The 15,802-nt window shown below is 36.8% G+C and overlaps 1 protein-coding gene across 9 annotated transcripts in view; it reads right to left on the reverse strand.

The window, feature by feature from the left end:
* NCKAP5 (NCK associated protein 5) overlaps positions 1-15,802 on the reverse strand; it is a 395,107-nt gene that overhangs the window by 118,135 nt on the left and 261,170 nt on the right. For all 9 annotated transcript variants that reach the window (XM_064661544.1, XM_064661543.1, XM_064661545.1 and 6 more), the window contains one exon: positions 3,590-3,739. In XM_064661544.1, the coding sequence (XP_064517614.1) occupies positions 3,590-3,739 (150 nt within the window). The remainder of the gene's footprint in view (positions 1-3,589; positions 3,740-15,802) is intronic.

The raw sequence follows: 15,802 nt of genomic DNA on the forward strand, positions 1-15,802 counted from the left end.
GAACATTTCATAGAGTCAGACACAGCTAATTCATACCGAATTATCCTCACTGCATAAATGTCTGTGCAAATGACAGACTTAAATAAGCCTTCAAAGCTGACACAGTATTTATCACTGATTAAATTTTTAAAATCAAAGTAACTATGGCTTTTACAGACATGTTTAGACTAAGACTGACATTAATGCTGTGTATCAGTTTAAATCACTTGCAATTATGCAGGTGCTCGGGTAGCCTGTATTTCAGTCATTTTGAGGCTAAATTGGGGCAGAGAACCCATGGCTCCATATTGGATAACAAAGCTCTGGGACAGTCTTAAGGCCTTTACAGACACTGTTTTTCTAATACAGAATATTCTTAAAGCTTTCCTCTGTGGACTCTAAATGTGTAAACTGTTCTTGCCGGAAACAAGAAATAGTAATAGACAATCTTGCAGTGAGAGTCTGTATAACACCTAAGATACCCAGGAGAGCAAATTAAGGTTTTATGAAAAATTTCCAACTTGTATGTATATGACTTTGCAAATATAACATTATTGTTTTACTGTAACTGTGTATATACCTGCACATACCTGAAATTGCTGGTTGGGGGTTGATGCATGTCCAGAATACGTTATATTTTTATACATTTCTGGTTACAATTTTTTAAAAAAATTGCAATTCCTCTGGTGATGAAAGCAGATTAACTAAATGAAATTCCACCACAGAGTTCAAGTTATGCACCATACTTCATTAATATTTCATTTTTTGCAGCACTCCAAATGCACAGAGAAGTTATCAGAGAATGTTTTTTTCTTTTGAAGAGTTAGAAGGCATTTGATCATAACTGCTGAAGTAAATTAAATGGCATTTCAAGAGCAGCCAAGTAAAAATGCTGAAGGCACAAAGGAGTTTTGATATCCAGGAAATCATGATTAATTTCAACTACATAAAATAGGATACAAGATGGTATGAACCATTTGCTATTTGTCATCTGTTTCATTTGATTAGAAACGTATGGTATTTATCAGTCAGTAGAGTGGAAATAGAATTTGCTGTAAATGATAAAGGATTTAAAAAAATTATAGGTAAAAGGAGCAATGGGAAAATATGTATAGATATCTCTTATCAAAGTATATGATAACTTTTACTTGGGCTGACTACAAAGATACTTTATTATACTGATTTGTATTATTCAGTGAGAAAATTTCTAGGTTAAACAGAAGTTAATAAAACGTAAAGGGTACTGAAATTTATTTGGCAATACATTTGACTGCACCCAAATATAAGAAAAAAAAGAAGAAATATTAAACAATACTCCCATGATATGGAAGCCATTTAAAGAAAGTTTCCTGTGAAAATGAAGCCTCATCCCTTTTTTAATTCTTAGATTTGATAATTTCCTGGTCCATATCCAACACAACAGGATGACTACAGTTTTCATCACAGTGCCAGAAATTCCTGAAGAATAATCCTACAATGCTCTAACAGACAAGGCTACAGCTTTTCATGAGCTACACTTGAGTAAAAAAACAAACTAATAGGAAGAGATGTCAAAAACTTTCTCAATAGTGCTGATACTAATGAAATTATATTAATGGATTAGGTCCCACATTCTGACTATTACTTTTAACACCTTCTGGTTTTAGGCACTTTTCAGATTCTAGAGGGCGCAGATGGAGGACCAACTTCAGTAAGCAGCTTATTAGCTTTTCTGATTTTATTAATTGTGTATGATACAATAACATCTAATCATGTAAAGTAAGATTAAAGATCCTGACACCCACAGCACAGGAACTAACAAACTAATTTTTTGTTTCTTTCTCTATAGACTAACAATATATTTAGAATAATTACTCTGAAAATAGCAAAGAATTAAAACTGATAATTGCATACAACTTTAAAAATATGTCAATTAATAAACCATACAGTCTTTGACATTACAATTTTTATTCTTCAAGAGACAAATAAAGTGCAAAAATACATAACATTAAACAACAGACAATTAACAACAATTTGTTTTGATTATATTGGATCACAATTAATGTTGGCCCTGCAGCTCCTCTTTCTACTTTGACAGCTCCTTAGACTACTTATGCAGATTAATTCTTGGAGTATTGACATTTGCTAATATGTGGTTTTGAACAAGCCACTGCACAATACTGACACCAGTGAGGAGACTTCTTCATTGCCCTTCCTGAACTAGATCCTGCCTGTCCTTAGGGCTACCTTATGTATCCGGGCAATTTGCCAGAACTGATAAAGGTTGTGACACTATTGAACACCTTCCTACCAACTGATGACATAAAAAACTGCAAATGTCATGCAGACTGATTAGGAGTGAGGCAAAGCCAAGAACACTTTTGGAAATAAAAGACCACAAGGAACACATAACCGTTCTCCATCAACAGATAAAGCAGGACTACAGTAAACTGTACATTTGTCAGTTTTATGGCCTAAAAAAATTAGTAGCAAGTGGTTTTTCCCCCGGGCAAAATTATTTAACATTACATAGTTTTATTTTACAAACAGTCTAAGACTTTAAGGCAAAACTGCAGAGACTGTCTATACCTTTCAGATTTCAGATTCTGTATTTAGATCCAAACATGATTATAACCGTTCATGTTTTACTTTTAACTAAGTCAGTCCTCAAGAAAAAAAAAACAAGAGAATTTTTGTTCAAAATGAAATTTGATCAGAGTACAACTCAATCCAAAAATTATCATGTGAAAGAGCCTTCACACTTAACCACAAATGTATAGGCCCAGTGATGATTCTTTCTTTACCAATACCCTACACAGGCAAAATGTCACTATGATCATTTTCAGGCATTCATTTATCCTTACCTATAATGTTACATAGATACTTGAACAGAAAAGAAGGGAGGAGACACTTGGTAAGTTAAAAATGTGACTTTTTAGTATTTAAAAATTAAATTAAAATATGCACAGTCATAGATATTGAAACCCATGCTTCTATCAAGGAGCACAAAATAAACTCACGTATACAGTGGTTACAGTTTTACCTGCACCTTGTCCATGGCTGCCTAAGGAAACTTTAAAACTTTAGTTAGAAACTACCACAAGGTGCATTATTGCAGATCCTAATTTTCCAGAAACAACTCAAAACGTAGAGTGTGCAGTTTTCCATGTGGTCTACAAGGAAATAGATTTTCTGCAATCCAGCAGTAAAAAGGCCTGAGCTCTTCCAAGCAAGCAGTTCAGCAATTAAAAGTTGAGCATTAAACTACAAAGAGGTAACACTGGTTTTATGACAGTTGTTAAACCACCTATATTGGTCTTGCAATATTAATAATTGAAAAAAAAATCGAGCAAAACCAATTTTTCTTGTTAAATGATCTTGATGGAATTAAAATAATGTATTAAGTTCTTTTTAAAGATATCTGGTGCTCAACATTACAGAGGGATCCTTTTAGTGGTTCTAAGCTTCTTGTTCATCCCTGGTAAATGAATCGTAAAAAAAATACCCCATAACATGAAATCAGGTGAACTGTGAAAGATTAGATTAATACTACAGGGTGATTCAGTGCCAATAAATGAATGAGGAAGGGGGAAGGGTGGTCTTCTATGTGTGAAATTGTTGTGTTTCTTACCTCCAAAGCTTTCAAACGCTCCAATAGCAATTTTGTCTTTTCTTTTTCCTCCTCAGTGCTGCTGCTTTCACTTCTTGAATCTTCATCTACCAGTGTGTGAATTTTTTCCATGCCTTCTTTACATCTCCTACTGTCTTCTGACAGCTTTTCCTGAAATGATTTTTTGAAAATGTCATTATTCACATGTGCAAACGAATTTAACTTTGCAAATATCTTCAATTCTCCCCTTTATATGAATAAAAAAATAGCAAGTTGTTAGTGACATGATTAAAGTACTGAATAAGTGGAGTCATGAAGGGTCTGTGAAACATGTTGCTATGCCAATTCTGCAAGTGTATTCACAACTTAACTTCTACATCTACTTTGATTTTTGAAAAGCAGAACTCATTATCCTTTTAATAAAATAACTTCCATTTTCTTCTTTAAAAATTGCAATGAAAATTGAACATACCAGCTTTCAATGGAAGCATTTTGCCACTGAGACATGAAACACTTTATTGAGGAAAAGCTAACATATGTTCATGCCTAATGTATTTCACCTTTCTTCATCTAGAGCTAATATTTGAATTACTAAATAATGGGCTGAGAATCCAGCTACTACATGAATACTGATTTAAGATCCACACTAACATATGACTGGAGAGAACTAAACAGACAGTAAAAACTCCAGAAGTGCCCCAGTCTGTTACAAGCCAGTCAGACTCAGTTGTTATTAGCTGCTGCTGCTGCTGAGTGAACTGTGTTTTACAAGAGGTCTATAAAAAGGATAGGACTGAACAGTGAATCCTGCTAACTCCATTAATTATGTGTCTGAGTTCTCTGTTGAGAGAGAGAGTGAGACAGAGCAAGCAAAACACCAAGACTTCACGCAGGCAATGCCTGCTTGACATTGCCCAAAATGACAAGGCATAAGGGGAACAGAGAACTACACAGATGTAGAGAGTGGACTATCACTGGAGCACAACACCAACGGGACAGGCTCTACCTTGTAAACCACCTTCTCTAACTACAGGAGCAGATCCAGTGTGACAACTAATGAGCAGATTAAAAATGGAAAATGTCAGGTAAGTCAGTATTTAAATACTGGGTGTCAACATAAACCTAGAGAAGTTTTTCAATGAGCATTTAGTTTTCTTTCTGATAATTCTTACATACAAAGGCTCATACTTTCATGATCTTTGGGTTAGTCAATAAGTGGGATTCATTTCCCATAACTACTGCACAACATGAACTCTGTCTAAGCATAAAAGTATGCATTTTCATGAAGAACTGATCCAGCCTGAGTAACTGTGCAAATACAACTCTTTGAGAGTTAATAGCAAGGCATTATCTTAAATAAAACCCATAAGTGTAACTGAATTAAAAATCAGCACTGCAGATCACATTTATAACAATGTCTTTTTAAAATATTAACTAGCTTAGAAATTGATTATTACTGTGTTAAAACTTTAATTAAGAATTAATTTTATAAGCTATGGGCTTAATTACTGAATACCCTTACACAAACCATGAGGCACAGATCTCATTCTTAACCCCCGAAACATAAATGTCAAAGAGCCATTCCATCACGTTTCCAACATTAGTGCTGTCCTGATCACAAAGGAGCCATAAATATAGTAGTTGGGATTTTTTTCCTGTTTGCTACTCACTGATGCAACAAGCAAGGATCTGTAAAGGAACCATTAAACCCTTTTTACTTCAAGTTGCCCCAAGGAGTGCATGGAGATAAAACACTTCAATGAATTCACAGGGAAAAAATGACAAAAAATGACAATTCATACACAAACAATTATTTTTAGGAGAGAATGTGATATGAATCAGATGTGGCTAACAATAGAAGAAAACATAAACATATGCACAGGGACACCTTTCTTGCACAAAGTCAGGGCAGCAATTTCAAAGGACAGATAGAAGAAAGCACAGTTTATGACATTTTATCACAGAAAGGGGAGTAATATAACTTCTCACAGCGTAAATCCCAGCCACATAAAGAAGTAACCTATTCATCTTCTAATTACAAAATCTGATGAACTTTGCACAGGAGTGGCATAATCAAGAACACACACCCTGTTTTACTATGATGTGCACTAGAATACCTCAAGACACTTAGTACTGTTACCCCCGCTGAGTGTTGAAGTGCAGCTCACATAGTTCCAAAACTAGTTTATTACTGAGTTTCAGGCACGGACTAAAAAGGTCCCTGATATGTCACCTACCCTACCTGGAAAAGCTGCAGAACAGAAGAAAACACTACTAACCTTAGAAATTGTGCTTAGACATGTCATGTGCTGAGGGCACTGCCCTGACACTTTCACCAGTTCCACCTGGGTGATATCCAGTAAGGATAAAGTGAAAAATCCACACTCAAGGAAGCAAAGAAAACAGGCACCCTTTGTGCCAAAAGTCAAGTCAAGTAAGAGGGAGGATGAGAAAAGCTTTTGGAACGACAGAAACCTCTGGAGAGTGCAAAATCTGTTAATATCAAAGGCAGCTGACTGCTGGGGGAGGAAGGAAGGAAGGGGCAGAGAGATCTGCATGAGGAAATTATCTCCTGCATGATGATGGTCAAATCCTACAGAGAGTTCTAAAGTGAGCAGGCTAAAGGCAGGAAACAATGGTGTAAAGCAGCTTATTCCTCTTTTTCCCTGGAGTCCTATAGTTCTTGTGTTACCTCAAGTAAAGACACCCCTGCTGTATACCTCATGTATTGCACAGTCACAGGCAGGCTGGGTTTTCAATCTGGATAACAAAATCCTCTCCAAGTCCCGAGTCCAGCAAAGGCAGAGTAAGTGCTATCCTGCTGATGAGTGCAGTTTAATTTCTGTGAAAAGGTAACAGATGGAAATGGTGCTCTGGAAGTAAGCTGGACAGCTAAAAAAAAAAAAAAAAAAAAGCAATAACCCTGCTCTGGGTCTCCCCAGACAAATGAATTTAAGACACATGCCTGTACCATGAGAGGATGCAAACACAGCAGCCTGATGAAAATTCCACAGTAAAGGCTCATCTACATCTCTAGTGCTCTATGTCAACAGAGACAATAAAAATACTAAAAATTCAAATCTTACTGAAACTAGGATTATGCTGCTCACTGCAGATCCATTCCCACAGAAATTAATGAGAAACTTCCCACTGAGTCCCACATTGTGTAAGCTTCTCAAGCTGCTTTAAACTGTCATTGCTTTTCTGAAACCAACAGTATTTTGCAAATCTTAAATGACATCCTGCCCTGACCATTATTTTTAAGTATTCAGTTTGGTCTATAAATCAAACAAACAGTGCACTGATGATGAACCCTTTGATGGAACACTATGGGCCCTATAGCCAATAGAAAACAAGAGATGGAAACAGTCCCTGCAGCCTGGAAATGGCAAGCTTTCTAGAATCAATGAGAAGATATAAATCACTAAAGACATTGATCTATGAAGCTGTACAATGCAGTGGCCTGACTGAGACTTATCAGAAAGCTGGTTTTCAGTTAGCTGAACTAGGAAATAGCAGTGTAATGCTCCCCATTTCCACTAATAAATAAAGTAAAAACAATAAATTATGAGAGCAAGTAATCCACCTAAAATTACAAGTGATAATTTATGGGAATTTCTAGAATGTAAAGCCAATCTTCTCTCTTCCACCTACCTTGCAGAATACTGAAAAAGAAAATGTTTTCACTGTTTATAAATAAGGAGTAACAATAGTGATATAAAATATCATCTGGAAGCTTTCAAAAGATAAGAGAACTAACTGCCTATTTCAGAAATTACCTTCTCCATTTCAAGAAAGGCAAAAGTCTGCTGATCCCCTGGACACAGAGTTAGTCGTTGGGATGCCTTTCCTCTAAGAAATATAAGCTTTTCGACGAAAAAAAGTGTCAAAGGGACACTTAAACAGCTATTTCTTAACCATTATTATTTGAGAAATTATGTTACTTTTAAAGTTTTACTGGCAGTACCATCAGTAGTTTGTCGTTTGCCTTTTCTTCTGTCTAAGATGCTTTCTAGGAATGACACCACACACCTACACGCACAGAAAAAAAGAGGGAAAAATGAGCTCACTTTAAAATATTTCAATTTGGAACTGTGAAATTTCAAACCAAGAAGAGTAAAAGTCAGGTGACAAAAAGAAAAAAAAGAAGTTTCTAGAAAAAATTATTCTAGATTTTCGTTTTTTATAGTGAAAACTACAATTAGGCACTAATTGGAATTGAGGCTCTTTCTGTGGTAGTAACAACAAATACGTGATATGAAATGAGGAAGGTACTTGTTGCAGGCAAGAGAGAAGATGGAGCCAGACATATCCTGTAAGTGGCATAATGAAAAGTCCAGATACAATGGACACAGCTTAGAACATGAAAAATAGCAATTAGACATTAGAAAGACCCTTTTTTGTTTTCTCTTCCTATTAGGGGGTCATATGGTAACTGGAACAGGTTACGCAGGGAGGTTCCTGAATCACAGAGATATTGCAAAGTTCACTGGACAAGTGGCTATAATAATACAACATAGCATAATCTAATACTAGATATAACTGGATCTGGGCTTTACAGCACTGATTATAAACACTAATCTTTCACGAGGACATGTGACAAAATTTTGATTGAAGCAAACAAGAATTAAAAAAAGAAGATCTTTGAAATGCTGATTTTCCCAATGAGTGTTGGATGACATGAATTGCTTGTCTGGAAAATGGTAAGTAATAATTAGAGATGACATCTTTGCTTGTAGAAGCTGAAGATCATTTTCATGTGATAAACACAAGTCCTCCAGAGAAGTAAAGTTTTTCAGATGCAGTGCAGTAAGGGATCCCTCAGATACAAAAGATGTCTGTTTCAATTTTGGGTGTCAGATTGTGATGCCTGAGTGGGATTTTCTTTTCTAAATTCCTTTTAATTCTTCAGCTTCTGAAACTTAATAGAAATGAAGGTTTTATAACGTTCACAAATTCAAATTCTTCTGAGAGTCATGCCTCCAATTTTCCAAAAACACATTTTAATCAGCCATTAATCACTCAGGAATAAAATATATGTAGGATATATAATTAAATAGCAGTTATGATTGCTCATAACCACTCATTTGAGAAAAAAAATATTCACAATGTAGTTATTAACTGATCAGGTATAGAGGCAGTGGTAATATGGATTCAGGAATCCAGTCTTCATGGAACCCAAGCTATGCAACTAACTCAGCATCTCAAAACATTCAGCACTTTCTGTGGTGTCTCCAAAGCTTCCAAAGGACTTTCTAAACAAGGTATTTACTGAATAGTTATCTTAGTTTTCAGTTACTGAATTTGAAGAGCATACTACTCTACATGTCTAACATTCTTTCTGCAATAAAGGCAGACTCTGACCTCCAAGCCCAAACTGCAGTTTACAAATCCATATACAGAATTGTTTATGTATGCACTGGTTTTGGTTGGGGTAGAGTTATTTATCTTCACAGTAGCTGGTATGAGGCTGGTTTGGATTTGTGCTGGAAACAGTGCTGATAACTCCAAGATGTTTTGTTACTGCTGAGCAGACATTACACAGAGCCAAGATCTGTTCTGCCTCTTACTTCACCCCACCAGTGAGGGGGCTGGGGGTGCACAAGGGGGGGACACAGCCAGGACAGCTGACCCCAATTGACCCAAGGGATGTCCCAGACCATATGGCATCAAGCTCAGCAATATCCTAGGGGGAAGGTTGGCTTGGGTCCACTGCTCGGGGACTGGCTGGGCATTGGTCAGCTGGCAGTCAGTAACTTGGATCACTTATTTTGTTTCTATCTTTGTTATTTTCCTTTGCATTACAACTCTTTGCTGTTGTTGTTATAATAAGTCAGTTACTAAAATGTTCTTATGTCAACCTATGAGTTTTCTCACTTCTACCCTTTTGATTCTCTTCTCACCCTGATGGAGGAGGGTGTGAGGCTTGGTTGCCATCCGGGGTTAAACCAAAACAATGTTATTATAAATTGTGAATGCTTTTCCTTGCAAGGCCATTCTATAGTCTTGATGTATTCTTAGATGATGCCTTTTCAGTGTTCTTTCCACTGCAGACCTCCTAGTGTTCACCACTATTCACTGAGAATGAGCCCTATGAAATGACTGTTGATGAAGATAAAAACTCTAGATGAGGGTTTCTTTGTACTGTCATTAAAAAAAATAGCCTCAAGCTATGTACAAGTAGCTCAGTCTGACTGCACAAGCTGAAAAAAATACCTCAATTGCTCCAACGACTACTGACTTGACATTCCAACAAGGTTAAAGCTGTTTTCCAGGGGTCCCTTGCTCCCCTTTCTCCCCCACCATCACCTTTACCTTTCTTAATATGCCCTTTGAAAATTGGCAGTATCTTCTGACATATTTTATAACCTATTTCATTTAGTGAAACCTGAGATATATAAAAGACATGTATGTTAAGCCAGAGCAATGTAAAGTGAGACCGAGGAATTAACCAAGTGTGTCCTGCAAGATGCTCAGTACAGGAGTAGCCACTGATATTACTGTGACCTGAATATATTTTTTCCATGCACGACTTTAAAAAAAACTTTCTTTATTTGCTAATTTTCTTTATTTTCTTCATTTATCCCATTAAACACAATGACCTAAGTCTGGAAAAAACCCAAATTGTAACAGAACAAACAAGTTAGATTAAAAAAAAATTACAGGCAACTAAAATTATATGCAATCTAAATGATCTCTAAGACTACAAATATGACTTCTGGTTTACCAGCTTACTTCTACCTATGTATTCAGCTCTTTTCTCTTGCTTTCTTTTCTCCCCATGGAAGGACAGACTAAAATATAGCTTTGTTTTAGATAACACATCAGCAAGTGTAGTAATAATATATTTTTGTTCAGCTAAGAGCTTTTGTTCAGAACAAGCTGACCAAAACTGAAGGAAAACAAAGGAATGCAACAAATCACAAAATTTTACAGAAACACCCCAAATCGTTCATGATTTAACATTACCGTTGTCAGGAAAAACATATTAAGTTCTTCTTTTTCATCTCTGGATTTCACTTACAAAGTGAGCAGAGTGAGCAGTAACGTTCCCTAGATTAAATACATATGATGGATAAGAGAACAAAGTACGTACTTTATGTTTCTGATATGTGCCTCCTTCCATTCACGTATCAATCTAGATGTACTACATATTACTCTTCACTCAAAACACTCCTCACTAGTCCAAGCTATCATCCCTCTTGAACAGTTCTGCAGTAACATTAATAAATTTCCCGATGATGCTTTTATTGGCTGTTCCGCGCACCAGAAACATGCATTTCTTTTGAGACAGTTCAGATCAAAAAGGATCATTAAAGCAGAAAACCTTCACAGTGAACTTCACGATTAAGTGTTCTCAACACACCAGGGTTTCTTGTCCCCAGGTCACCAGCGTGGGTGTCAAAGCGACTTGGTCACTGACCAAGTACTGCTGTTGACCCCATGCTGTGAATGGATATTCACATTACCAACAGCACCCTCACCTCCAGCACTTTGCCTGTCAGAAGTGAAATCAAGGACTGACCATTCTGGAGGGGACTCTGCCAAGCCAGGTCTCAGGCACATTCCTTCTCGAAATGGAAGGCTTCAGTTACACTGATTATAAAGTTATCAGGCAGAAAAAAAAACCTGTTCTAGAAGCTAAGCTATTTCTTCTTCATATGTGTATATATGGTAACATGAGACAAATATGCATGCAGATATTTCATGCAGATATTCTCTTATAAATTGGTTCATTATAGTACCATACTTAAAGTGATAATCTTTCCTTCCTGGAAAACTGTATTAGCACTTAAACTTTTGTGAAGTGGTTTTTAAGTATTAAAGTAGCTACATTTGACTAAAGTGATGGTATTAAAATATCTACCTTTGACTGAAGTACAAATAAGCCAAGCTATTCTAAAATTCAAATGCAGTAAATTTTATGTAACAGCAATTAAGGCAACAGAATTACTCTGGAATTTAAATTGCTAGAAATAAGCCAATTTTCTTTCCCTAGTATTTTGGAATGAGAGCAATGTATGAACTAACTAGTTCTCGCCACAAGCACAATTGCAGAAGCTGACTTAAGGAAAAAAATTGGTATACATTACATAATCTGGTAATTTTTTTGCAAATGCTAGGGAATAGTTGTCTTGTCTCCCAATCTTGCAGAAAAAGTTCTGAAAAAAGATCAGAATGCATCTTTACACAAAAATAAAATGTAGGAACAATCATTTCAGATCAGATCAAAACTTCAACTTTTCAAATATGTTATTATAGTTCAGATTAAGTTTTCCTGACCAGAAGTACCTATTCATTCCAAAATAAATATACTGGTGTACTACTAGGTGTGTTCTTCCATTAAAATAATTTTCAAAGATGAGATGGTTGTGAATACAGAATAATCTCCCTTTTTGGCCTCAGAAAATAAGTAAAGTTTTAGATTTTTTTCAAAATTCTTAAAATTCAGTAAGTAGCATTGTTTTCTGCTTGTTTGAGAATACCAATGAAACAATGTCAAAATGCAGAATGAACAACATATTTTAGGGAGATGTGGAAGTAGAGAGAGAGCAGGTCACTAGGCCACATATAAGACCCCGCTTCGGAATAACAAGGAATACAAACTAATTTCACAACTTTTGTGTCCAAACACTTCTGTCACTAGACAGCTGATGGCACTAAATGGCCTCTATTATTTCTTATTCAGTATCCTTTCTCAGAAAACACAAGTGATTTGATAGACAAAAATGGTTATTTATTTGCTAGACCCTCTTGCCCAACTTCTTCAATACCAGCCCAGGATGGGCAATGTTGTGTCAGCAGAGCACATCTGGATCCTCACAGGGATCTGGAGAGGCTACAGACAGGAAAGACTTTCTTAAGATCTTCTTTTGGACAAGAGGCAGGAGGCACACTACAGACTTGGGAACTCTGAGAGCAGTGGCCAGATGGGAGAATGACAACTCCCTGGGGGTCTCAATGCTCCAATGAGGAACCGAGCAGGGCGGGAAGTGGCGCTGGGTCCCATGGGAAGCACAGGATGGACTCCTCATACAGCCACAGTGTGGGCTGCCCTGGGCCTGTGTGCCAGCACAGTCCTGCTGTGGGCAGCCCTGATTTATCCTGCAGGAGGAACACATGCAGATAAGGAGTCACCACTTGGCCTTCATGCACAAAGACATCAGCATCTCTCCGAGCAGCAGGCAGATAATCTTAAAACTGGAGTTTGCTATAAATTCCAGGAGGTTACTCCAGTCTCTGAGGACTACCAAGCAGAGTCATATGAGAGCCATACCCTTTTCTCTCAAATATATCCTCTGAATTAGAAAAAAGGCAATCAGAAGAACACCATTAAGGGCAAGATTAGGGCTACCGACAACATGCTGTTCATAAATGGGAAGTCCCTGTACACATCAGGATGACCTGTGTTGATCAGGCTGTGAACCACATCATCACCTTGCTTCCCAAAGACTGGCTCTACAATTTCTGTTATGCCTGTTGCAGATGGATAGGATTCAGGCAATGTACATGGGTTGACTTTTGTTGATTCACTCCAAAAGTTAGAACTAGAAGACAGATACAGCAAAAGAGAAATACTATATAGTAGAGGCAAATTTAAATCTAGAATTACAGTCAGTATAATATAAAATAGTATCATCAAAGCAGTCAATCTTCACCTCTTGTTAGAACGATGTGTGATGGGTTAAAGCAGTTGTATAATGTGGCAATCTACATCTGGGACCTCATCTCTGCTTCTGCAAACTTCAAGGACTGGCATTGCATTCTCAAAGTAAACCCCTGATGGCAAGAAAGATGATCATCTGAATTACAGAGTCAGTCAAAAACTGTGGGTGATTGGGTATAGTCAAAGACCGTGCAAATATATAGGTAACTTTTGTGTAAACACAGGACATCCTTATTTTGCTTTCTCTTTAATTTTACTAATACCTTGTTTTGCGCTGTAGCCAAGACCAGGTTGGGTGGGGCTTTGAGCAACCTGGTTTAGTGAAAGGTGTCTCTGCCCACGGGTAGGGAGTTGGAACAAGGCGTTCTTTAATGTCCCTTACAGTCCAAATCATTCTATAACTATAGAATATGATTCTGGGAAGGAAAGAACAGCTTGTTTTCTGAGAAACAGGCACACAAATGGCACATTTCAGTTATGAGACTTTGTTGTGTTAAACATAGCTCCATTGCTGTGCTACTGTATTACAAACAACCAGAAAGGGAAAGCTCTTGGCACATATGTTCCTTGCAACAAAACTGTAATTTTGAACAGTATCTGAGGAGCAGCATCATTCTCTTTTGGGGGTAAGAATCCAACCTCAATATGGGAACAAATATTTACCAGAATCTTTGTGTAGTGGTGGAAATATATGAGATGAAAAGCCATAAGGAATTAGTTGTTAATGAGGTAGCCCTGGATTTCTCTGTATGGAAAAGCAGTCCGGCAGCAAATGCTTGTGTCCTTGACAGCCCAGGATTTCCGGTGGAACTCCCAAGAGTGCAGAAGGTTACTCTTCTTTCCTTCTCATGAGACACAAAACTGCTAATGTTTGCCTAGTAATGTACTCCTGAGTAGCTTAGGAGGCCTGGTTGATGCAGTCTTCTGTGGGCACTTCCATTCCAGAAATACTTTCCGCAATACAAGTTAGCATTAAAAATCCTGTGTGAATTTTAGCTAGGGAATTCAACTAGTGCTCTTTTTTCAATTCATGGCCATGCCCTATCTATAAAATGTTACATATCCACGGCCTGAACATTAGGCTTGTATAATTTTGTGTTAAGATAAAATTATATTGCCAATAGTTACAGTTTTTCTTGTCATGAAAGAGCTGTTGACACCAACGGCTGTGCAAATTAGAAGTGACAGTCACAACAACTGTTCCATATTTGACTATTGCAAAGCATGCAGATAAAATATTGGGTTGATCTGGCCAACAATGCCACCTGAAGTGTCCCTGTATTACTTATATATGATTTTTAGGTCTCCAGTGTGACTGCACCATGTCTGTCCTGAGCTTCAGTGCACATATTGACAATTCCAGAATTATAACAAATTGTGAACTTAGAACAAATTCTCTGCCTCATCTATTTTGATCACTGCACAATGACACAAAGTCAAAATGAGTTAAAAAACCTTTGAAAGTCTTTGGGTGATCTGTAATCAGATAAAACTCCACCTAGATAAGCAGTATTGTGATCAAACAGGAAAGAGACTCTAGTTTTGATATCCAAATCAAAAGGACAAACTTAGGAAGGAAAGTCTGTGGGGTGTTTGTTTTAATGCCTGGGGTTAGAGTACTGCACACAATTATTTCTGGGGAGCACTCTCTCTTTTGGATAAAGTATTGTATCTTGAATGAGAATAGCATTAATACATGAGTTATTGGCTTGGCCTTTCATGACCTTCGTTTTAGGTGGGCAATGTCTCTTGGAAACACCATAGCTCTTACATACTAGTCTTTTAGCCAACTACACTGTAAAACAAGAAATATGGTTCATGGCAATTCAAATCACATGAATTGTCTACATTTATGTGAGCATTCTTTATAAATTTTCCCCCAGTTATTACGTAAAATGATAACAAAGGAGAATTTTATTTAAAATTCTGCTTCTAAATTCATTTACCCTAAAGAAATCACAAAACTCACCTGTAAATCCAGCAAATTAAAATCCCACAGGGCAGCTACCTCTATGGAAAGGGTTAGAATATTTTGCTTTAATAAGAATAATGGCAAGAACTAACAAAATGTTGCAATAACACTGCATGCTCTAGGCTCCACCTTATTATTATTATTATTATTCTAACATTATCACTATGCAACACTTAATGTTCATTAGCAAGAATATTTATTCTAGAGTCAGGCATATTGGTATTATAGTAAGAACTCAATTTCATACATCCCAGAACAATAATTAGATTTGCAAAATCAAATATGTAGACAATGGCCAATAGATCAAAAGCATTTATTGCACAGAGTTACCTTTTACGACTATTCAGATATTAACCTGAACAAGCTTCACACACTAAAATTAACTTAGCATGTTGTCAGAGAATAAGGGACATATGTTGATAAGTCCCACTGGAGATCACCTCATTTGTCCCCATTTGTTATGAAATACATGGTTGTGAATCTGCAGTAAAATTCCTTATCTACTGCATTGAGTGATCATATAGTTTTGATCGTATCACAGAGAACAGCTGAGATGTAGAATATGTTCTGTAAGGTAACTGATTGTAGAGGATGG

The sequence above is a fragment of the Pseudopipra pipra genome, chromosome 7 (assembly GCF_036250125.1).
Source record: "Pseudopipra pipra isolate bDixPip1 chromosome 7, bDixPip1.hap1, whole genome shotgun sequence".
Lineage (NCBI taxonomy): Eukaryota > Metazoa > Chordata > Aves > Passeriformes > Pipridae > Pseudopipra > Pseudopipra pipra.